Raw genomic sequence first — 23,655 nt, 5'->3', positions numbered from 1 at the left:
TTCTCAAAAACTGTACCCTTTGAAATAACATGGAGGGACCTGGGGAGTATTATGCTAAGTGAAAGAAGCCAGTCAGAGAAAGACAGTATCACATAATCTCACTTATTTGTGGAATATAATGGACAAAATAAGGTGATGAACAAAATAGGCCCAGAAACAAAGAAGTAGGGTTCAGACTGACAAACTTCAGAGGAGGGAGTGGGGGTGAAGTCTATAGTTATTTCTTGTTTTTCTTCTTTATTGATTTTAGAGAGGAAGGGAAAGGGAGAGAGAGAAATGGAAACATCAATAAGAGAGAACATTGACTGGCCACCCTGTGCATGCCCACTGGGGATTTGGCCCACAACCTGGGCATGTGCCCTGACTGGGAATCAAACTGGCGACCTCTTGGAGCATGGGGCAATGCTCAACCACTGAGCCACACTAGCTGGTCCTATAGTTATTTCTTTAATAAATAAACACTATTAGAAAGCACTCTGAATACTATTTGAAGTACCTTTGTGAACTGCTTTTCTTATAGTATTTGATAGGGCTGAGACAAATAACAAAAAGCCTGAGAAGAAAAACCTGACACACCAAAGGAGGGAAACAATCCAATGATTTAACACACTTAGACAAAGTGTATTAGAAGTGATATTACTCAAACGAGTCCTTGAAAGCAATTGATATTTGGCAGATGGAGAAAAAGTAGAAGAAATTCTAAGGTGGTAGAAAAGTAGGAGTTCATTGTGGGGCAGCAGTGAGGAAATCAGCCATACCAGTAAGTTTAACCCAAGTTGAATATACGTAAAATGTCATGAGGTTGTAATGGAAAGAGCCTGAAAATTTCTGAGCAGAATGTGATAGTACCATCATCATTATCTTCATCATGCTCATCATGACCACTATTTTTTTTTTTTTTTTTTAATCCTCACCCGAGGACACTTTTCCATCCTTTGTACAGATAGAGTGGGAGGGAGAGAGAGGAAGAGAGAGAGAGAGAGAAACATCGACGTGAAAGGGACACATCAAGTGGCCGCCACCCGCACGACCAACCAGGGCCGGGGACAAACTGCAACCAAAATACGTGCCCTTAGCGGGAACCGAACCCAGGTCTCTCCGGACCGCAGGCCAATGCTCTAACCGCTGAGCCAAACTGGCCAGGGCCATCATGGCCACTATTAAATGACCTTTTACTATGTGCTAGAAACACTGACAGGCACTTTACAAAGTGTTCTGCTCCAACACTTGCTTCAGAAATAAACTCGGAAGAAGCATTGATTTACATGTGGTTTTCCCCAACATATTAATGTTTTGCAGTATTATCTTAGGTTCCCTAGAAGCAGAGCAAAAGAGTTAAAGATTCAGGCGCTCATGAATTATTGAAGGTTGCTCTTAGAAGAAAGGAATTAGAAGAGCAGAAGAGGGTATGAGAAGAAACTAAGCAAAAATGTTGTCTCAGCCTCATCTCAGCACAGGCTCTGGAACATGAATTGCACCAGGGTTGCTTCAATTTTGAGGCAAGGGTCCTAGACTTCTGTACTCATACATAGCCAGTTACCGGATTAAGAATGTCAGTGGTTAGTGGGTGAGGTACTTAATCTCCTGCCTGGAGTGGTTTTTGTTTGTCTAAGGTCAATTCTCTGCAGAAGAAGGCAGCTGCTGTTAGCAATCAACATTCATAGTAGCCTGGGATGGGTTAGCTGAGGTAAAGAGGATTATGGGTGGAATACCAACAATGTCCACTACAACTACTAAATAATAGCAGCTGAATGCAAAGCACATTGACACAGCTGGATGTAGCAAGTCAGAGTGATACAGAACCACTTCAAATGCTCATTCACCCTGTGTTCTTCCTCTTAGTTTACTTTGGTCACAGACTCTGTCTTAGAGGTAGTTATCTCATGGGTACTTACTGGTGTTTGTGAATATTTGCCTTGACACCATAACTTTGCAGACATATCCTCCTTTCCATCTAGATACATTCCTTCCATACAGATATGTTCATTTTAAAGTCCTATGTTTAATATTTTATTGCTTAAAACTTAATATGACTTTTTAATTGTGCTTGTATTTATATTTTTAGTGTTCTGATTGCAAAGCTAAATGGGTTTTAATGGTCTTATCTAGATTTCCCACACACACACACACCCTACTGTTGTGAGTCCGTGATTTTGCAGAACAACAAGGTGGTTGTTTTTTTCAGGAATAAATAACAATGTAATAAAAACAATTCTGGAAACAAGATATTATCCCCATTTTACATTTAAGGAAACAAATTTATATTAAGTATCAAATCATAGGACTGTGATATAAATAAGATCTATGACTCTAACGCTCTCACTGTGTTCTAATTACTCATAATCTAAGTAATAATTTAGGAAGATGAAGCTGACAGCAGTATACAGTTCAGACTAAAGGTAACAGAGATTACAGCAAAATTAATTGCTTTTATAAAACTTAGAACAGCATTGTCCAAAAGAACTCTGAGATGACAGAAATGTTCTATATGAGCACTGTTCAATATGGTAGCCACTAGACATACACGACTACTAAGCACTTAAAATCTGGCTAGTGTTAAGAAACTGAATTTTTAATGTACTTATTTTAAATCAATTTAAATTTAAATAGCCACATAGAGCTAGTGGCACAACTTTGGAATATGATAATTAGTAATGGCAACAAACTACAAAAAGAATCAAATACATTCATTGATTCAACAAAAATTTGTGAGTATATGTACATACCAGACGCTATTCTTTTTTTTTATCCTCACCCGAGGACATTTTTGTATTTATCTTCAGATAGAGCAGAAGGAGAGAAGAAGGAAGAGAGAGAGAGAGAAACATTGGACTGGCTGCCATCCACACGACCCCAACCAGGGCCAGGGACAAACTGCAACTAGGTATGTGCCCTTACCTTAGCGGGAAGTGAACCTGGGACTCTCTGGTCCATGGGCTGATGCTCAAACCGCTGAGCCAAATTGGCCAGGGCCCAGATGCTACAGTGAGCAAAGCAAACAAAAAGCCTTGCCTTTACAGGGCCTAAATTCTAGTTGAAAAGTGATAGAGACAATTAAAAGCTCATTAAACATTGTACAGTATGTGTGAGGTGCTATGAAAAATATAGAACAGGGTAAAGGGAGATAAAAAAAATTCCAGAATATGGGAGTTTTGCAATTTTATAGTGGTCAGGCTAGGTCTATATATAGAGAGAACTCATTAGGAAGTTGACATTTCAGAAATATTTGAAGGAAGTGAGATGTTTTGCCAAGCAGACATACAGAGAAGTGCATTCCAAGACAAGCGGAAAGGCCTCAAGATAGGAGTGGATGTGACATGTTTATTTTTCAAAACTATTTTATTGAGGTTTAATTCATATACCATAAAACATGTAAATTATTTTTTGCAGTCTTAGTAAAATAATATATTGTTCACCCATAGTGCAAAAATAAAGGTTAAAAGATAGTCATTTAATTTTAAAAAGTAGTAACCTGATAGCACGTTAATTGATGCAACTCTAACAAGAATTGCCCAACAAAAATTCTTATTAATCAACGATGCAACTGTAGCATGTTTTACATGCAATGAGAACATATGTGTTCAAGGTAAAATTAGTCATACACTTGAAATTCATTAGGCTAATTTACCTTCAAGAAGAAGAGAAACATTTTTATAATATTAAGAGTATAGTGTGACATATTTTTGTTTCTCGAATTTAGTTTTTTAAAATGGCTTCTTACCTAAATTTTAAGTCATCAGATAATTTATAATCATAAATTAGCAAATATTTTAAACTACAGTATCATAATTTCTAAATGTAGCTGTACTTGATATTTAATCAATAAATAACAATGAAAAAAATCTATATTACTTTATTCAAATATTTAACATATTTGAGTATGCTGGTGATGTCAAAAAGATTTTATTCTTTTTTACAATGTTAGCATAGTATACAAAGAAGTTTCAATTATACAATAACTACACAAAATTATACTGAAATCCTTATTATTTAGTGGTTTAAAATGGGAAATTAATAAGTATTCATTTGCCTAAAATATTTCCATAAGAATTTTTGGTCTAAAAATTGGTATAGGTTTTCCACCAACTGGAACTATTCAGGAGTTTAAATTACATAGCAGCACTATTTACAATAGCTAAGATCTGGAAACAACCCAAGTGTCCGTCAGTAGATGCGTAGATAAAAAAGTTGTGGTACATATATACAATGGAATACTATGCAGCTGTAAGAAAGATAGATCTCTTATCATTTGAGACGACATGGAGGGACCTAGAGAGTATTATGCTAAGTGAAACAAGCCAAGCAGAGAAAGACAAATATCACATGATCTCACTTATTTGTGGAATATAATGAACTAAACAAACTGATGAACAAAATTGACCCAGAGGCATAGAGGTACGGTACAGACTGACAAACCCCAGAAGAGGGGATGTTGGGGGGGAAGAAATAAACCACGTAACTTATATGCATGTACACATAATAAATGGACATAGACAACAAAGTTGGGGAAAGGGTGGTGGGGATGGGGAGGAGGATATCAATGGGGGGAAAAGGAGAAACATCTGTAACAAAAACAAATTAATAAAAAAATAAAATAAAGTTGAAAAAATATATTAGTTCAAGAATAAAAATAATAATAATAAATTACCATAAGGATGTTTCTGGTGTGATGAGGAGGCAAGTTTTTCTTTCTCATTCTATCTCTTTAACTACCTACCTACCTACCTACCTACCCACCCATCTATCTATCAACTGGTGAATAATGATGAGCTACTCTTCCTTCAAATTACTATAAAATAACTCTGAAATTCTTACCTGATACCACACCAATTCCATCATCACAGTCATAGTCAGAGATTTCACTATCACTTATTCTCTTTGACCCTATAAAGCAAACAGCAATAATTAAAATTGGTGATTACTAAGGCAATAAAAACCTCTCACCTACCTGAAAAATAAATGAAAGGAGTTTGAATGGAACATGAGAACAAGATATATAGAGAGAAGGGAAGTCACTATGAGTTTACATATTTTTACACATATTTCATGATGTAGGTATATTGTTCTTGACTTATTCTTGAAATGTATAAGATAAAACTCCTAAATGGCTTAAAGCTTAAAATAATATATAAGTGATTTTATACTGGTTGATAAAATCTATTGGAGAAAAAGCTAAGTTAAAATAGCTAAGTTAAGTCAGTTTTAGATTATTTTAGACCAAGACACTTGAGTCTGGGTAAATTTCAAAATATAAATAACATATTATTTCAAAAGCATGCATGTGTCTTTTTCTAGTATACATGTATAATAAATTAAGCATACTCAATTATTTATTTTCCATGCTCATGGAGAGGAAACATAATTTAAGACATCTCAAACATCCCTTTTAAACTATTAGTTTAGCTGTGTCTCTATTGCTTCGAGAAAAAAAATTGAAATAAATTATCCACAAACTGACAAATACATCTAAATTTTGAATTGTGTATGTTTTCTAAGAAATAGCTGAAGACAGGGCAGTAAAAATTATTATAATTTAGGGGCTCCGTGTGTGAGTTTTTATTGAAAACAAATCTGTAACAAAATTTTAAAATGTTAATCATGCTCTGGCAAAAATAGCATTGATGTGATCTATGTAGAACTTTGATAGCTAATACAGATTATGTTCATGTTTAATTATGAAATATATCACATATATAAACATTAAATTTTATTTTTTAATATATCTTTCCTCTACATGTGTCTCAGCAATCGGCACACTCTACACAATACAATCATTTACTAAAGCATTTAATAAAAGGAGAAAACATTTAATGATCAATAAAAACATTGTTGCTTTTTTTTTTTAAAGACTTGTTTTGTCTACTTATATTACATATTATTCGTTAACCAGACTAAACTCAGTTATCAGAAGATAAATGCTTTACCATAGGTTTATAAAACATTGAGAGTTCATATTGTGTAAAATGTTTAAAGCAGCAATATTTGAATATTCTAGAAACGCCCTCTAATATTAGAAATAGCCTACATATGCCAAAAAAAAAAAAAAAAAAGAAAAGAAATAGCCTATATACTTGTTTTGTTGGTTTTAATCCCTACACTCTTAGGAAAGAAAGAGTCTTTGTTGCCAGGAATTACATTCTTATTTTTCTCCTTTTAATGGTTAGACAGAAGAAACCTATCCTTTTTGATCATGTGGTCCCACTGAATGAACTCACTATTTTCCTTCTAAATCCTTATGTTATTAAACTTTGGACCCAATCAACCTGAGGCTGTTATAGCTCCAACCGATATGCAAATTATAATTATCTGACAACATTCCAACAGACTGGGCATATAAGGGTTTATAGAATTAACACATACATTCTAAACAAACTCAGGAGAGAGGAGGGATAACACAGATGAAGCTACTGAGAGATTTATGAATTGTTACTCAGTTTGTAACAAGGTTTCACCTTGTAAATGCTCAAGATCAGCCTAATGATTAGTTTAATATGCCAGATTTACTACAGAGCATAAAGATTACAGGCTTCTGGTTTTGGTCAAGAATCAGATCTGCCTCTGGTGTAAAATAATAATTACATCAATAAAAAATGAAGTTTATTTTATCTGCCTTTGAGTGATCTTGTGTACATTCAAGCATGAGGCTTTGGCGTAGAAAATATAGAGTTCGTAAATTTTCTTTCTTCCAAATCTTGATAATTACTCTCCTGATGGAAGTCTTGATCTATTTTGTTATTAATTCTATAGAGGCTAAATAGTGAGCAATTTGTCTATTTGGATCTTGTCTTTTCACATTCTGATGAATTCAAGAACTTAAGTTTAATGATATTGAATGTACTGATCTTCTCTTTTAAAAGTACTGTTTTCAGTCTTGTTTAAGAAAATTTTCCTGAGCTTAAGAGCAGAGAGATATTTGCCTATATACTTCTGAAAATTTATATTTTCCATTTAACATTTACACCTTCATCCCTCTTGAATAGAATTTATGTGTGGTATGAAAAACAATGCAACCTCGTTTTTTCCATATGGCTAACACAACCCAGCATTGTTTATTTACTATTTCCACAGATCACCAATGATCTGCGATGTCACCTACCATAAATAAATGTGTAATATCTGCTAGGATATTTAGTGGTCTACTTTTTTCTTGTATAGGTTGTTTATCCATAAACCAATAACTCACTATCTTTGTTATTATATCATCGTATATTGAAAAGCAAATCCATCATATCTTTGATCTTTCCCTTTTGCTCTTCCATATTAATTTTATATTAGGTTATCAAACTGTACAAAAATATCCTATTGAAATTTTTACTTGAACTGCTTTGAATGAATACATCAATTTAGGGAAATCTGGCATGTCTTACAGCATTGTATTATTAGCCAACAACATGGCATTCTCTCTACTTAAATTTCTATGAAATTTTTCATTGTAGTCCCTCAAATTTTCCACATTTGTTGGCTTTATCCTTTGTATCTTATAAGTTCCACTGCTATAAGAAATCCTGTTAAAAGTATGTTTTCTAGCCCTGGCCAGTTTGGCTCAGTGGTTAGAGTGTCGGCCTATGGTCCAGAGAGACCCGTGTTCGGTTCCCGCTGGGGACACGTGCCTCGGTTGCAGTTTGTCCCCGGCCCTGGTTGGGTCGTGTGGGTGGCAACCACTCGATGTGTCTCTTTCACATCAATGTTTCTCTCTCTCTCTCTCTCTCCCCTCCCACTCTATCTGAACAAAAAAATGGAAAAATGCCCTCGGGTGAAGATAAAAAATAATAATAATTTAAAAAGTATGTTTTCTAACCTAATTCTTCATATACAAAAATATAATTTTATTTTAAAATAATATTAACCAACCACCTTGTGAAGTCTGTCTCTTCTTTACTTCTAATAAATTTACCGTGGTTCAATTTGAATTTTTCTACATAAACAATCTTTCTTGCCAATCTTAATGATTTTTTTTTCTTTTTCTTATCTTTCTATGCTGACAAGCACAATGCTGGAAATAACCAGAGAAATTTTACACTCCTTTAAAAATTCTTATTTATATAGATTTTTTTCTAATATTAAAAATTATATCTGCCGAAGTTATATTTTATCAAGTGGAGGAAGTTTTCTTAAATTCAGTAATATTTCATTAAGGATTTTGCATTTTTTATTTACAAGTGATTCTAGCCTGTTAAGTCCCTTTCTTATATTAACCCTTTGGTTTAAAATAGGTTACACTGGCCCAACAGAAAATTGAGAATTAACCCATTTTTATTAATTTTGTGAGAGAATTTGTGTAAGATGGTAAAAAAATGTTCTTTGAAATTCTGATGAATCTGTCTAAAACTATCATGATCTGGTATTTCTTTTGTGGAAATATTTTAAATTACTTATTTTATTTTTTAGTAGATGTACAATGACTTATTAATTCACGGTTTATTAGGTTATATTTTTATAAAAAATTTTCACTTTGTCTAAGCTTTTGAAGTGTTTGCTACAATGTTTATAATTTTATCTTATTATGTACTTATTTTCTGATGTTTCAATTATGTCTCCATTTAAATACTGTACTTTCTTTTCACTTTGTCAATTAATATCCATAGAGGTTTATTTTGTTATTCATTTAAAAGGATTAACTTCTGGCTCCATAATCCCATCATCCAGAAGCTTGTTTTTCATTATATTGATTTATGCTCTTATTTTTATTATTTATTCTTTTACTTTTCTTTTCCTAAACTCTTAAACTAGATGAGTACATCATAATTTTCAGCCTTTTAATCTTTTCTAACACAAGCATTCCCTGAGTACCTCTTTGCATTACTAAAATATTTACATGTAGTATCTTCATTGAAGTTCAGTCCTAGGTATTTTTATTTTTCTTCTTGAGTTTCTTAAATATTTACCATACATTCTTTTTTAAATGGATGCTGTAAAATTAGTGTTCAATTAATACCATCCAAGTGTAAGAGACTATATCTAATGAAAATAAAAGACTAGTTATTAGTAAGAACATTTTTAAAAGGAGAGAAGATAATTCTTGGCTCTAATTCTCTATTTGTCTAACAGTTGAATAATGTATAATTTAGCCTTCTGTTCAGCAGGAAGAGTTTGATCCATATAGACAATAGATATTTGTTATGTTGCTAGATATACTTCCCATGATTGACAAATGACATGGCATTTATGCTTATAAATTTACACTTCTGAAATTTGGTTAATGTCAATCAGTTCTCCATTATTTGACAAAAATGTTTCTATACCTGAAGCGTACTGACTCCAGTAAGATAAAATTATGTCATGAATACTATCCAAACCAGCAAGCACCCATCTCATCTTTCATGATAGATACATCAGGAAAAATTAAGTTGTAGGAGCAACAAGCCAACGATTTTCCATTGGAAAACATTTCTGAGTTTCTTTTAAGATTTTCTGGATTGATCCAATTCTATTGTTTGGACTATATATAAATCAGAGTAAAATGCAAATGCTGATGATAATCAATAACAACAATAATATCAGTTTAATTTCTGAGATTAACTCTTATAACCATCTTGTATAGTAGGTATTATTTCCATTTTCTAAATGAGGAAATACAGACGACCTACATCTAGTCATACAGCTATTAAGTGAGAGAATCAAAATGTAAACTCAGGTTTGTTTGAGTAATGTTATGGTCATGGTTTCAACCACTATGCTATCTTACATATTCATAAAACACTTGACATAGCAAAGATGGAAATCATAATTTCAAGTATCTACACATACATGACCAAATTCTACTATAATAACTATGTCACCCTGGCCAGTCTGGCTCAGAGGTTAGAGCGTCAGCCCTCAGACCAAAGGATCACAGGTTCAATTCTCAGTCAAGGGCATATACCTGGGTTGCAGATTTGATCCTCAGTTCCGGTCAGGGTCATGTGGGAGGCAACCAATCAACGTGTCTCTCTCATATTGATATTTCTCTTTAGTACTCTCTCCCTCCCAACCCTCTCTCTCTCTCATATATATACATGTATATATACACACACACACACACACATATATATATGGCTATCTCTTTCACATATTTAAGATTCTAAGAGTGAAATTAAAACAACTGTTTCATTCGAAGTCATACTACAGTGAGTGAATAATATAGGTATAGCTCATTTTAGTATATAAAACAATTTAAAAGCTTCAATAACAGCTATGAAAACACTGAGATACCTGTTAATACCCAAAATGGTTATCTTCATATATATATACATATATCATATCTATCATTCAAGATAATTTCAATAAACATATGATAAATTTTACTGAAAACTTACTTTGCAACCTCCGCGTTGGGCTCTCCCCATGGAGCTGTCGTCGTGGCATATACGGAGAAGGATGGGGAAGTGGCAATGACGAGACATCATGGGTCTGAAGTTTGTACCAATGTGGTTCATCATCTAATAATGCTGTTTCTAATTCAATTAAAATCTACAAAGCCAAGATACAAAAAATTGTTATATACCAATAATATAGAAATTCTCTTGGATGGTTTCGTAGCTTTTATAATAATAGTAATGCTGTTAGATCAAAAGCAAAGTTATGTTGCAAAATTATTCATGTTTTGACAATAGCTAAATAAAAGATATTTATAACTTCTTAATGGTTTAAAAGTTTTAAATATCTAAGATACTGATTTTGCAGACCTTGACCAACCACCTGCTAGAGGGTGTTGAATTTCCTATTACAAAAATGACACATTATTAAAAGTCTGTAATAAAACTAATATATGTATATCATTTTATAATTTATAAAGCATTTTCATCCATTAATTTAGCCTTTGCAAAAACTCTAAATAGGAGAGAAAACCAAGTTGGAAGTGTCTAATGTGTATTTAAAACCATGTTATACGTTATCTAAACTTCTAGGGGGAAAAAAATACTAGTTTGGTCTTGTTATTCAACTTTTACAGAAAAAAATACCAAGGCTACAAAAAATTAAAAGAACTTGTCTAAGCACTCACACATCAGGTGGTAAATGAAAGAGTTGTAATATGAATCAAATAAATCTTTGTCAACATATGCTAAGGATTCAAAACGGGAAAAACTGATTTTTTAAAGTAAACCATACAATATGGATTTTAAAACCATATAATATGGATTTTAAATATAAATACTTAATAAATTTTAAAAGAAAATCAGTCCACATAAATAAATGACACTTTTTCTTTTCTTTTAAGGTCATGGGCAAATATGACAGCGTTCATGCTTAGGTATAATAATAAATCATTATTTAGCTATGGGAGGTAAAGAAGCAAAACAACTAAGTTCTTTCATTCTTCCTAAATCTTTCCTAGTCATTTTCAAAATTATAGACATTGTATTCCAAATGTTTACACATACACATATTTAACCCTCATATTAAACCTGAGTTGCATACTACTATTATTCTTACTTGATGGAAGAAAAAACTGAAAGACAAATCGATTTAATAACTTGCTGGGACACAGGCTACTAGGAAGCAGAAGTGTCACAAATGCAGACCTTGACAGCTGTCCCAGATTCTGCTCCCTACAGCTATGTTACCTTTCTTCCTAACTGGCTTACTACTCTTTGATTCCTTAGCTACTGACATTCAGTTTAATATTTCTATGGATTGTTGGTTTTCCCATGAGGTTACTATTTTATTTACTCAGGAAAATGAAATCACATTGAAAAGTGCTGAAAGCATATAATTTAGTGTGTTAATAGCTGAAGAACTGCCTCTCATCTTGCCCCTCTCCAATTAATTCAATCTCCACATTACACTAAAAATATATAGGTATATATACATACACATTTTTAATCCTCGCCCGAGGATATTTTTCCATTTTTTGTTCAAATAGAGGGGAGGGAGAAAGAGAGAGAAATGTCAACGTGAAAGGGACACTTCGAGTGGCTGCCACCCACACGACCCAACCAGGACCGGGGACAAACTGCAACCGAAGTACATGCCCCTAGTGGGAACTGAACCCAGCTCTCTCAGGACTGCAGGCCTATGATCTAACCGCTGAGCCAAACCGGCCAGGGCTAAAAATATTTTTCTCAAATACAAATGCAATCAGGCTATCCTCTTTAAAAAATCTATCACTGGTTCCCATTATCCATAGGATTAAACTCAAACTTTTTAATGTGCTATATTAAGGGACATAATCTGGTGCCAGTTTAACCTTCAAGTCTCATTTCTTAACACTTTTCCTTTCAGTTGCAGTGCAGTTGTTCAAGAGCCCCTCAACTCCAGTGTCTTGTTATTCCCTCTACGGAAATTCTACTCCCCCTGACTTTGCTAAATTCTGCTTTCTCTGTGGAGCCTTTCCTGGACCACTTCTTCTCCCCTTAATGGCAAGTATGTATTACTGATGTATTATTCTGCAACAGCATCTGCCATACTATATTATAATTGCCTATTCACTCGTCTGTATCCCCAGTGGATTATGAATTCCTTGGAGGAAGTAACATGCTGTATTAACCTTTGAAGCATCAGACCCTAGCATATTATGGGTATATTACAAGGCTTAAACAAAATCCAGGAATAAATGATTGACCTAAAAGTAGTACAATTGGTTCAGAAAACTAACATGATATACACACATTATAAAATAGCAACATATTTGTGAAATATAAGTTAATTTCTTATCATTAAACAATGAGACATAAGAATACAATAATAATAAAAATGTCAAAATTGTCAGAGTATTTAGAACCGTTTATTTGTTGTTTGTTTGATCTTTTTTTTTTTTTTTTGAGAGAGAGAGAGGAAGGGAGAGGGAGAGGGAGACAGAAACATCAATGCGAGAAACACTGATCAACTGCCTCCTGCACACCCCCTACTGGGGATGGAGCCCACAACCCAGGCATGTGCCCTGACCAAGAATGGAACCACCCTTCCCAGTCCATGGGATGATGCTCAGTTCCCTGAGCCAAACAGACTGGGCTTTGTTTGTTGTTTTATTTTGTTAATCCTCACCTGAGGATCTTCCTCCATTGAATTCTAGATAAAGTGTAAGGGAGGAGTGAGGGAGGGAGGAGGAAGGGAGGGAAAGAAAAAGAGAAAAACATCGATATGAGAGAGACACATCGATTGTTTGCCTCCCACGCTACCCCAACTGGGAACGGGGATCGAACCTGCCCTTGACTAGGAATCAAATCCGTGACCCCTCAATCTGTGGGCCGATGCTCCAACCACTGAGTCAAACCAGTCAGGGCATAGAACCATTGTTTTTTATGACATCAAAAAGTTTTGTCTTAAAGCAGGAGCTAAATTCATTCCATTAAAGAAATTATGTTACTGCCCTGGCCGGTTTGGCTCAGCGGTTAGAGCGTCGGCCTGCGGTCTGGAGAGACCCGGGTTCGGTTCCCGCTAAGGGCACGAACCTCAGTTGCAGTTTGTCCCTGGCCCTGGTTGGTCGTGCGGGTGGCAGCCACTCGATGTGTTCCTTTCACATCGATGTTTCTCTCTCTCTCTGTTCCTCTCTCTCCCTCCCACTCTACCTGAACAAAAAATGGAAAAATATCCTCGGGTGAGGATTAAAAAAAAAAAAAAAGAAATTATGTTACTCTCCAGATATTAAAAATATAATTTTTTACTGATAGTCATATAAACAAATGTATTCAGATGACATGAATAGATTAAGCTTTCAAATAATTCCAGATACCTCTCCTAAGAATTCACTTTCTTCCTCTCGAACTCGAGCTTGGTCCCAAAGGGTAATCTCCAGCATTCGTTCCCGAAATTCTCTTCGGTGGACTGGAGAATAAATGAATGTTTGGTTCCATTTGGGTTCCAATGTTTTCTTTACAGTTTTAGTTCTTCTCTTGTTTTTATCACTATGGAAAAAAAAATAGAAAACATGAACTATATGAAACTTTATTTTAAATTTGCCATAAAATTATTAATGTAAAATTTCTCAGAAAAGAGGTCAACTCAAGTTTTGCCATAAACTTAACATACATTACAAATATAATCTTTAAAATTACTATTAAAATGTATGTTAGTTATATCACTTATATGTATGACTTAATAATAGCAATATTTCAATAAATCTTAAAATTTTTCATGATAATTAAAAACTTAATTTTTCTTAAATCAAAATAAAACCAGACTACAGATAATTATTTCTAAATTTTTTTAACGTATTGCCCAATTGGAAACCTTCCAAATGCTAATTAACCCATAACATTACATATGCTATTCATTTTAACTACAGAGATTTTATTGTACAAAAATCTAGTAAATTGTGATGTTCATAAGTTCATGTCTACATAGTTTAGCTAATGAGCAACTGTAATTACATTTTGTCTAGTTACTTTCTCACTTATAAGAAGTGCATACTTGGCTATTTGACATTACCAGGTCTATTAAAATTATTTCTATGTGAGTTAGCTACTAAATGTGAGCCATAAATGGACACCTTGACAGATGGGATTGATACCTCAAAGGCTACTGTGCTTTTTTAAATTGCATATATCTATCAAGTGAATGTTTTTAACTACACATCCCATTTTAAACACATGTATTTATAAATTATATATAACTATTACTATACTGTTGTATTAAATATTGCCTACATTGGTAAATACATAATAATAGAAATTAAAAGTAGTAAGATAAAAATTTAAATATTTCCTCTTGACCTCCAAAGGACTGTCTTGCACATTCCTTGAGAACATCGATTCTTTTTGGAGCTTACTACTCTAGCTTATTAGGATCAATGGCTGAATAGTAATAAAAACAATCAGCTAAGAAGGAAAGGTTAAATTATCTAGAGAGCCTATTTGATGTAAGAAGTGGACAATGAACTCCATGTCGAACTGAATTAACTACTATAAATTCTCCAAGCATAGCACAGTGCTAACAGTGCTAGGAAATAGAAAGAAGGGAGATCTAAAAAAGGGATAGAGTGTCTGAGTTGGGGCTATGTAACTTCCTCTCCTAGGTCAATATAGAGCTTAATGTTTAATATAGATTTGATTTAAATAATCAACAACAGCCCTGGCCAGTTTGGCTCAGCGGTTAGAGCGTCGGCCTGCGGTCTGGAGAGACCCAGGTTCGGTTCCCGCTAAGGGCACGTACTTCGGTTGCAGTTTGTCCCCGGCCCTGGTTGGTCGTGTGGGTGGCAGCCACTCGATGTGTCCCTTCACGTCGATGTTTCTCTCTCTCTCTCTCTCCCTTCCTCTCTCTCCCTCCCACTCTATCTGTACAAAAAAAAAAAAAAAAAAAGGAAAAAAAAAAAAAAATAATCAACAACAGATATGTTTCCAGAGCATATGTATTTAATGGGGCAAAAAGCTACCCTCAAACAATGTATCATTATTAATTTTTAAGACCTTAGAAAGAGAGTAACTTTGAAAACCCATGTAGGAGATTTTGTCTCTATTCAATTTTATGGAAAAGAAGTGGTACTGTAAATAAAAATACCTTAAAAAATTATACAAATAATAATAATAACTTTAATTTATAACTTTTCTATAATTCCTGTCCTTCTAAAATTTTAATTAATATTTATAAAGCATTTACTTCTATTCCATCCATAAAGAATAAATTATGAGACCCTGTCAATTTCATGAAGGCCAGAAAGAAAGCACTAAGTGGGAGCCTTGCTATTTAATTCAAGAGTGGTTTTTACTGCATTGTGAAAGGGAATGGAAGATTAAGCCTGGACTTTTTCTTAAGGAGTGATAAATGCTCTCAAAGAATGATATTTTAGAAGGGATTTCTTTCCTTCCTCTCTCTCTCTCTCTCTCTCTCTCTCTCTCTCTCTCTCTCTCTCCTTCCCTCTCTCTCTCCCCCCACTTCTCTCTTTCTTTTGATTTTAGAGAGAGAAGAAGGGAGAGAGAGAGAGAGAAACATCAATGAGAGAGAACATCAATTGGTCACCTCCTGCACGCCCTGCACTGGGGATTTGGCCCACAAGCTGGGCATGTGCCCTGACTGGGAATCGAACTGGTGACCTCTTGGTGCATGGGTTGACGCTTAACCTGAGCCACACCAGGCTCAGCCGGGCTAGAAGAGATTTCTTTTATACTGGGAGGGAGAGAAACAATAATATGTGAAGTTTTTTTGCAAACACATCATATGTGATTATAATTTAAGAAGGCAAACTGAAGTTTAAGCTAGATTTAACAGTCCAGTCATGGATGTGCCCTTCCTCCCTTGCAGTTCAAAGTGTATCCCTGTCTAAAAGACAACCTAAGTGTTAGAGAACAACTATCTTCAAGCAAACTTTTGTAAAATAAAATTATATAGCAGTTTCTAATACCTTTAAAGACTGTGCCACCTTGACATATTTTCTGAGAAATTTCCATTACAACTTTCACTTCAAACTGTGTATCAAATAAAATTTAAGGCCTTTCTTAATCATCTTTCATTCTTTTCATCTTTTTCTTTGCTGAAATTGTACTTCAGATGATACTTTGGCACTCAACTCAACCAGGATGACTTTAACTTAAACTAAGTACATGAGGTCCAGAAGTGTATATACATATTTAAGATCATCACATTTGCTCTGTAATTTTCAACCTGAGAAAAAAATGAGCAGACCTCGAGAACACCCTGCCTTGACAGCAGGGATACAGAATAGCTGGGGAAAGGGTAACTGGTGCTTTCTTTTTTCATGATGCTGTTGAATACTCTCTCTTATTTTTTATGTGCCTGAAATTGAGAATGGTTAGATAATTTTTGATAAGTTATTTCTTCAATCTTAATTTCTAATTTAAGTCCGGGTAGAACAATATCATGTGTGTTGATTAGAAAGGACACAAAACAAGTGACTCTTGAAGAAGCTAATTGTGGGCCAAATGATAAATTTCCTTGATGATATGAGGTGATGAAACTAAAAATGCACTGATTAATTTTACAGAATTTAAAGAAATAGTATCTTAGTAAGAGAAGGTACAAATTGAAGAGAAATATGATGAGTACCATTTAGAACCATTTCTAGTGTTTGCCTTTACAGTTAGTATTAAAAATATATTTGATTTAAAGGAGGCTAATTTTTAGTAATTTTGATAAATAGAAACATACATTATTTAAGAAAAGATCCACACAACCTGAAATAAATATGAAATAAAATAATCTATATTTTGGACGTCTGATATAAGTTTTAGAAACAATTTCAAAGTATTTATCGTCACTATTTTATTTCCTAAGAATCATTATGTTTATGTTAAACTTCATAAGTTTCTGACAGGTATGATAAAAATAAATGATACAGAACAAAAACACCCATTGCTATTAACATTTCTCACTTATTTAAAAAAAACATTTATTTTTTTTCACATCCATACCTTCTGTCTGGAAGAAAGTAAATTTTAACATAAGGATTCCTTGGCCTCCCATCTTCCCTGGAAGGGAGATCTTTTGCTCCCAAAATTGTAACTATTAACTGGTGACCAACCTTGTCAAACCATAGTTTTATCTGAAAAGCAAAAATATCCATTTATCAGCTTAAACATTTACTACCATAACATAATTTTTATGTTCCAATCTTTGTTTGCCACATTCTCTTATACTAACAGGGAATATAAATTTCACTTAGCAAATTGTGCTTAGTTAAAATAAATATATATGCTTTAATAACTTCAATAGAAGAATTAATTCAAATATTTCAGTTTGATAAATCATTTAAACTTTTATCTTAATTTGACTGCTTATTATCATGCACATAACTATACTACCATAAAACTGACAACTTTCTATACAATGACTGTTAAGTTTTATTTTTATGCAAGAATCACTGTAGTTCATTTTGCTCCCCTACAATAGTACAAAATAAATGCTCAAAATGAACTAAATAGATAGTAACTTTTTTATATGGTATTTATAGAGAACTTTTAAGCAAATGTTCTATTAATTCCACAGCAGAAGATATTTCAAAGATTATAAGGAATAGGGAATTACTAGTAGCTTTAGTCAATAGACTCTTTAAGTTTGTATTTAAAATTATAATAAATTCATGTTTTAAAACTTTCTTTAATAAAGTTTCCTTTTGTTTGTGATGGAAATGTATCATATTCTTAAAATAATATGGGTGTATTTTATAATTTTACATGAGAAAACATAAATAATTTCCCTACACCATAATTAGGAATTGTAACTTCACATCCAGCTGCTGAACTCATTTGATTTAACAGTTGTCAACTCCCACACAGACCTCACACTCCCACACCTATCAAGCTGATTCTGCTATGTCAGGATCTATGATAACTGTGGCTCTGACTCACAGGTGAGTTCTGAAATCACTTGACTGCTATCTTCAAATTGAATAAAAAATGTGAAATTTGGGAATAAAATTATATTTATAGAATATGTATTTTATGGTTTATATATTTTATGGTATATATATATATATATAAATGATTTAATTTTTCCTTTAATCTGAATATACAATGTTTGCAGCCGTTTAAAAACATCAAATATACATCTCATGTCAGTCCTTCCCTCTCTTCTCCAAATTGGACTGTTGGGTCCAGGCCAGGCTAACAGGGCTTTGTTAAATCCCTCACTTTGTATTTTAGGGAATGAGACACTAAGCAAGAGAAGAGGAAAACTGATGGCCCAGAAGAGTACATAAAATCATTTATATGCTTTTCTTTTTTTGTCAAGAAGAATCTGCCCTTTTATAGAAAAATAGTAAGAAATATTAAAAATTTTTAAATTATATTTACTACTCTCTTTGTGTTGAGTCCATATGATTAATGTAGGTAATATCTTGCGGTTGTGTAACAAAAGGTTTTCCTAACAGAGCTGCTCAGTTGAAAAAGACTAGATAAGTCTGTGGTTCACAAACCTCCTGCATCAATGTTATCTGGTTTATTTGTGAAGAAGCTAAAAATCCCTGTGGCCCACCTCTCACTGACTGAATCAGAATAGAGTCCAGGCATTACCATTTTTAAAAAGTCCTCCAATTCTCAGGGATATTATAGTTTGAGAACCATGGCCTTAGATTAGGGGATCAAACTGAAAAAAAGCTTCTAACATTTGAATGGAGAAGAAGTTCAAATATTTTCTACCTTAACAATATCAGAACACAGATACAGATGAGGGTAAGTGGGTAAAAGAGACTAAACTATTCTGACAAAAGACATGAAGGGAAAACATAACAAAACAAAAAAGGTAAAAAATACGAGTGTTTTATATATGACATGAAACAGAGATGTTTTCAGATAGCATGTGTCATGGTTCCCCTAAAATGTGTGATCAAAATCAGATTAATTGCTGATATTCTCTATTGTCTATAGAAATAAAAAAGCTTATGGCTTTATTTTTCTATGATATTAAAAGTCCTATATTAGACATAATTAGACCATAAAGAGAAAAAAATTCTGAAAGGCTAAAAAATTTTCCAATAAACTTTACACTTAAGAAACAAAGAAATAACAATGGTCATTATTAAATTAAGCTCATAATCAATAGAGAAAATTACTGATTTCTCTGAGGGTTTTTTTGAGGGATTGAGACTAAGCCATTGCCACAGGCAATATTTTTACTCCTCTGAAATTACTACAGCTAAACATCTGAGATATATATTTCAAATGTCTAATAAACAATATTCTTTTTAGATTTTCTTATGCCATGGAAAACCAAAAATACCACTTATTAATAATATTAATTTTTATACAAAAGATATTAGGAATTTGGCTTTCATGTTTTATTACTACTTAAGAGCTTATTAAATTAAACTTTACAAATATATAAATGTTAAAATATACAGATATAAAACAGGCACATTTTAATTTTAATGATTTTTAAAATCAAATTATACTTTTTAATAAACTGTCTTAAACTGGGCATTTGACTAATAGCTCCAATTTTCATTTTATATTACAGGACTTGCACTGAAGTTTTTAATAGATACCCAGCTCACATTATCAAAACATAATCATTTTATTAGCTTGATTATTTTATCACATTTTGAAATTCTTTATCTGTGCTTTTTAAATGAATGGTTAATATATCTGTTGATTCCCCAAAACATAACTAATGAATTTCACAATTCTAGATATAACATTCTTTATATTTATATGACTTCTTTATATTTACCTCATTGTCATTAGTAAAAATCTTGGTATCATTTTAATTATTTTAACATAATTATCATTCCAGCTTTCCCATGTAACAATTTTTAAATTTCCTAAGCAGAACCTGAGCAGCACAAGTAAATATTTTACACTACATAATACTAATTAGAACAAGTTTAATTTTTAAAATTTAAACTATATTAGTATTATTCAAAGTCAATAATAACAACAACAAAAACGCATGCAGCAAAGCAAGGAAAGCATAATACTACTTTAAAAACTATATTGACATTACTTTACCATATAAGCGTTTCCTAATGAAAAGAGGCAAACAACTTGTACCCAATTATTACAGTAAAATTAAATAAAATTATAATTATAAAATGTAAACAAAATAAACTCAACACATTTTATTTGGATTGTGATTTTGTTCTTTCAAAGTAATATAACTTTCCAAATGTTGAACCTTATATATATTATGCATGAAATCCATCTTTTAGATAAGGTACAAATTTATTTGCCAATCTCCTCAAGGACTTGTTACTTGGAAAATGCAAATGAATGGAGATGTTTAGTGATATAATGAATGATTTAAAGAGACAGCAATCGTGCATAATAAAGGCAAATATCAACAGCTAAATTAGCTATTGCTTTCAAGGTTACATATAAAAGTATAATCTACATTAAATGACACTCGGAAACCTATGAGTTTTAGCATTCAGTTATATAAAATCACTAACAAAAGTTGTCTCTTTAAATTTTTATTGTATTTTAATCCCCATGCAGAAGTTTACAAGCTGGTCCATAAAATGATTTGAAAGTCAATAATATGGCTTGGCGCAACATACCAAAAAATGTTTTCCTACTACGCATTTTCCAAAAACATACAAATAAGGGTTAAAACACAACTTTAGTTTCTATCAGGCAGACAAGGCCTTTACCTGAACCCTAGGAACAAAAGGCGTTGTTCTTCTACTAAGGCTTTGGCTCTGGTAAGCAAAATTAAAGAAAAAAGCAATAAAACAAAACCAAAAGGACAACACGCTGGAACTAAAAGACCAAAGTAAAAACAAACACATATAACTATCCCTCAAATATAACTTTTCCATGACTATATATATCTAAATTAAGTACTTCAATGTAATAAATTAATTTTGCCAAAATGCTAAAATATATAAAATCTTAGAATTTTTAAATCAGGTTTGTAAATGTAATCAAAGCAACAGGAATTAAATCTGAATGTAAAAGAACATATTCTGAAAGAATGAATGTAAACGGAACCAATAGCCAAGAAATTTCATATTTCACCCTTAAACACACTACAGAGAAAAAAATCACAGTCCAAAATGAAGTTAGATGAAAATGCATTATAGAATTATTAGTGAAAAGACATCTTTAGACGTAATCATGTGACTTCTCCAAATGATATGTATAAGAAAAGTCTAGAATATATTAGCCAAATTGGCTTAGCATTAATTCTTAAAAGAATAAACACAGTAAGATAAAAGTATGCTGGAATGCACTGGATTAATTATGTGATTCATACTTTACAAATTTACACCACTTTCAGACACTTATTATGTACCCCTCAAAATAACACTGTTTATTGCTAATCATACCTATTAATGAAAATATCTCATTTATTTTTATTTATACAGTTCTTTATATTTTTCCAAGCATTTACTGATAATTTATTGCAAGTTTATTGCCTTCAACAACACTAAGGTGGTAGCTGGTATTATCTCCAATTTGCAGATAAGGAAACAGAAATAGAACAACAACAAAAAAGGTTAGATACTCAAAAGATAAAATACTGTAATGGTAGAAAATAAAGGCCACCAGACTAAATCACTAAATCACCCTCTTTCATATTTTTTGAGTAAAATCAAATATCATTTCTTTCCTGACTGATTCTGTTTTCATTTGAAACCATTTCCCACAATAAAAATCAGAATTGTGTGCCTTTATTATGTCATGTCAACAGTTAAATCAGGAACAAAATCAGATGCATATCTCTGGGTTTGGGAATGGATTTCAAGGCATTAATTTTGCTTCTTTCACCAAAATTCCATTCCGTTTCTTATATTTCTCATAGATGTCTCTTTTATCTAATTCAAAGAGTTATAAATAATGCTTCAGACTTTGCCACTGCTATACAGAAACAGTTAATAGGTACTAGGAGGACTGTTGTCCAATTTAACTATCACCAGACTTATACTTTGTAAGGTATAAATCTAAGACCTAAAGGAAAAAAGACCTTAAAAACAGACTATCATTCAATCATGAATCACCATCATTCTCTTCTCCAAAAGCTAAGGCAGTCTCAAATCTAAGCTGTCTTCCTTTTTGTGTTGAAACATATCCAAAGGAAGAAAAAAATGTTTTAGATGTGGAATTTGTTACTGATCTCTATCTGCATAAATCTAGGTGGATAAATCTCTAGCAAACAAGGAAGGGATGTATGAAATTCAGAGATTAACTAGGTACACTAAAAGGAAAGAACAAGGTATTCTATTTAGAAATAGGTTTGATTTTCTTTTGTCCTCTCATCTGTTCTACCTGTTTTAGACAAAAAGTACCAGGGTAAGGGAAGTAAATATTACTTCATAAACTAAAAGATTACTTTAAAATAAATAGTACTTTAAAATAAATTAATCTTTTAAGGCAAATATTTTCAACTTTCTTAAATGATCTCAAATGAGCAACTCACAGAATTCTGAAACCAATTCTCTAAAATCTATGGCTATTTAAACCTAATCTTCACCCACAAGTTCATACATTAAACTTGGCTATAAAACTACATTTTGTTTTATTAGTTCTTTTAAATAAGGTGATATTAAAAAAACATACAATAAATCATTTTAAAGTGTACAATTCAGAGGCATTTAGTGCATTCACAAATGCCACCACCACTTCCCTCTAGTTTCAAATCTTTTTCGTCACCCCATAAGAATACCATGTACTGTTAAGTAGTTATACCCCATCACCCCATCATCCCAACTCCTGGCAAACACTAAACTGCTTCTGTCTCTATGGATTCTGGATATTTCACATGGGAATAGTGAAGTATTATGTATCTCTTAGCAATTTGTAATTAACATCACTTCATTTATTTTAAACATGAAATACCTGGTATCTATAACAATTCAGCCTCATCCAAATAAAGAATTTGAATTTTTACACCACAATTTATTTTGCATTTTTAATGTCACTATATACTGCACTACTATATACTGAAATATATAGTACACTACTATATTTAAGACATTCCTTAAAAGCATTGCATCTGGAATAACAAGGTTGTGACAGTAGGTATGAAAGATAAACACTCAAAGGAAAAACTTTAATTTACAGCAAGTTTTTAAAAGTCTATAGAGTTTCTAAGGAGATATAAAATATGTATACCTATTCTTCAATTATTTATTCTCTTTAAATAGGCATATAAAATGGATATTTGTAACATTTACAAACTTATCACTAAACATGGAGTCAGAAAAATATTAAAACAAAGTAACTTAGGGAAACAGTACAACCAAAAATCAACCACAGACCCTAAAGTAAAATAAGACTGTCAAAAAGATTCAGTGTATTCCAACAGAAAAAAATAATTCTGAGCCATTTATCACTTTTGAAAGAATTA

The 23,655-nt window shown here is 32.6% G+C and overlaps 1 protein-coding gene across 12 annotated transcripts in view; it reads right to left on the bottom strand.

Annotated features, from left to right (window-relative positions):
• RIMS2 (regulating synaptic membrane exocytosis 2) overlaps positions 1-23,655 on the bottom strand; it is a 513,935-nt gene that overhangs the window by 217,633 nt on the left and 272,647 nt on the right. For all 12 annotated transcript variants that reach the window (XM_036264303.1, XM_036264293.1, XM_036264304.1 and 9 more), the window contains 5 exons: positions 20,957-21,004; positions 17,283-17,413; positions 13,652-13,823; positions 10,296-10,449; positions 4,816-4,884 (listed from right to left, as the gene is read on the bottom strand). In XM_036264303.1, coding sequence (XP_036120196.1) covers positions 4,816-4,884; positions 10,296-10,449; positions 13,652-13,823; positions 17,283-17,413; positions 20,957-21,004 — 574 coding nt within the window. The remainder of the gene's footprint in view (positions 1-4,815; positions 4,885-10,295; positions 10,450-13,651; positions 13,824-17,282; positions 17,414-20,956; positions 21,005-23,655) is intronic.

The sequence above is a fragment of the Molossus molossus genome, unplaced genomic scaffold (genome assembly GCF_014108415.1).
Source record: "Molossus molossus isolate mMolMol1 unplaced genomic scaffold, mMolMol1.p scaffold_m16_p_16, whole genome shotgun sequence".
NCBI lineage: Eukaryota > Metazoa > Chordata > Mammalia > Chiroptera > Molossidae > Molossus > Molossus molossus.
The sequence above is the reverse complement of the archived record's forward strand: the minus strand, read 5'-3'. Positions and strand labels throughout refer to the sequence as shown.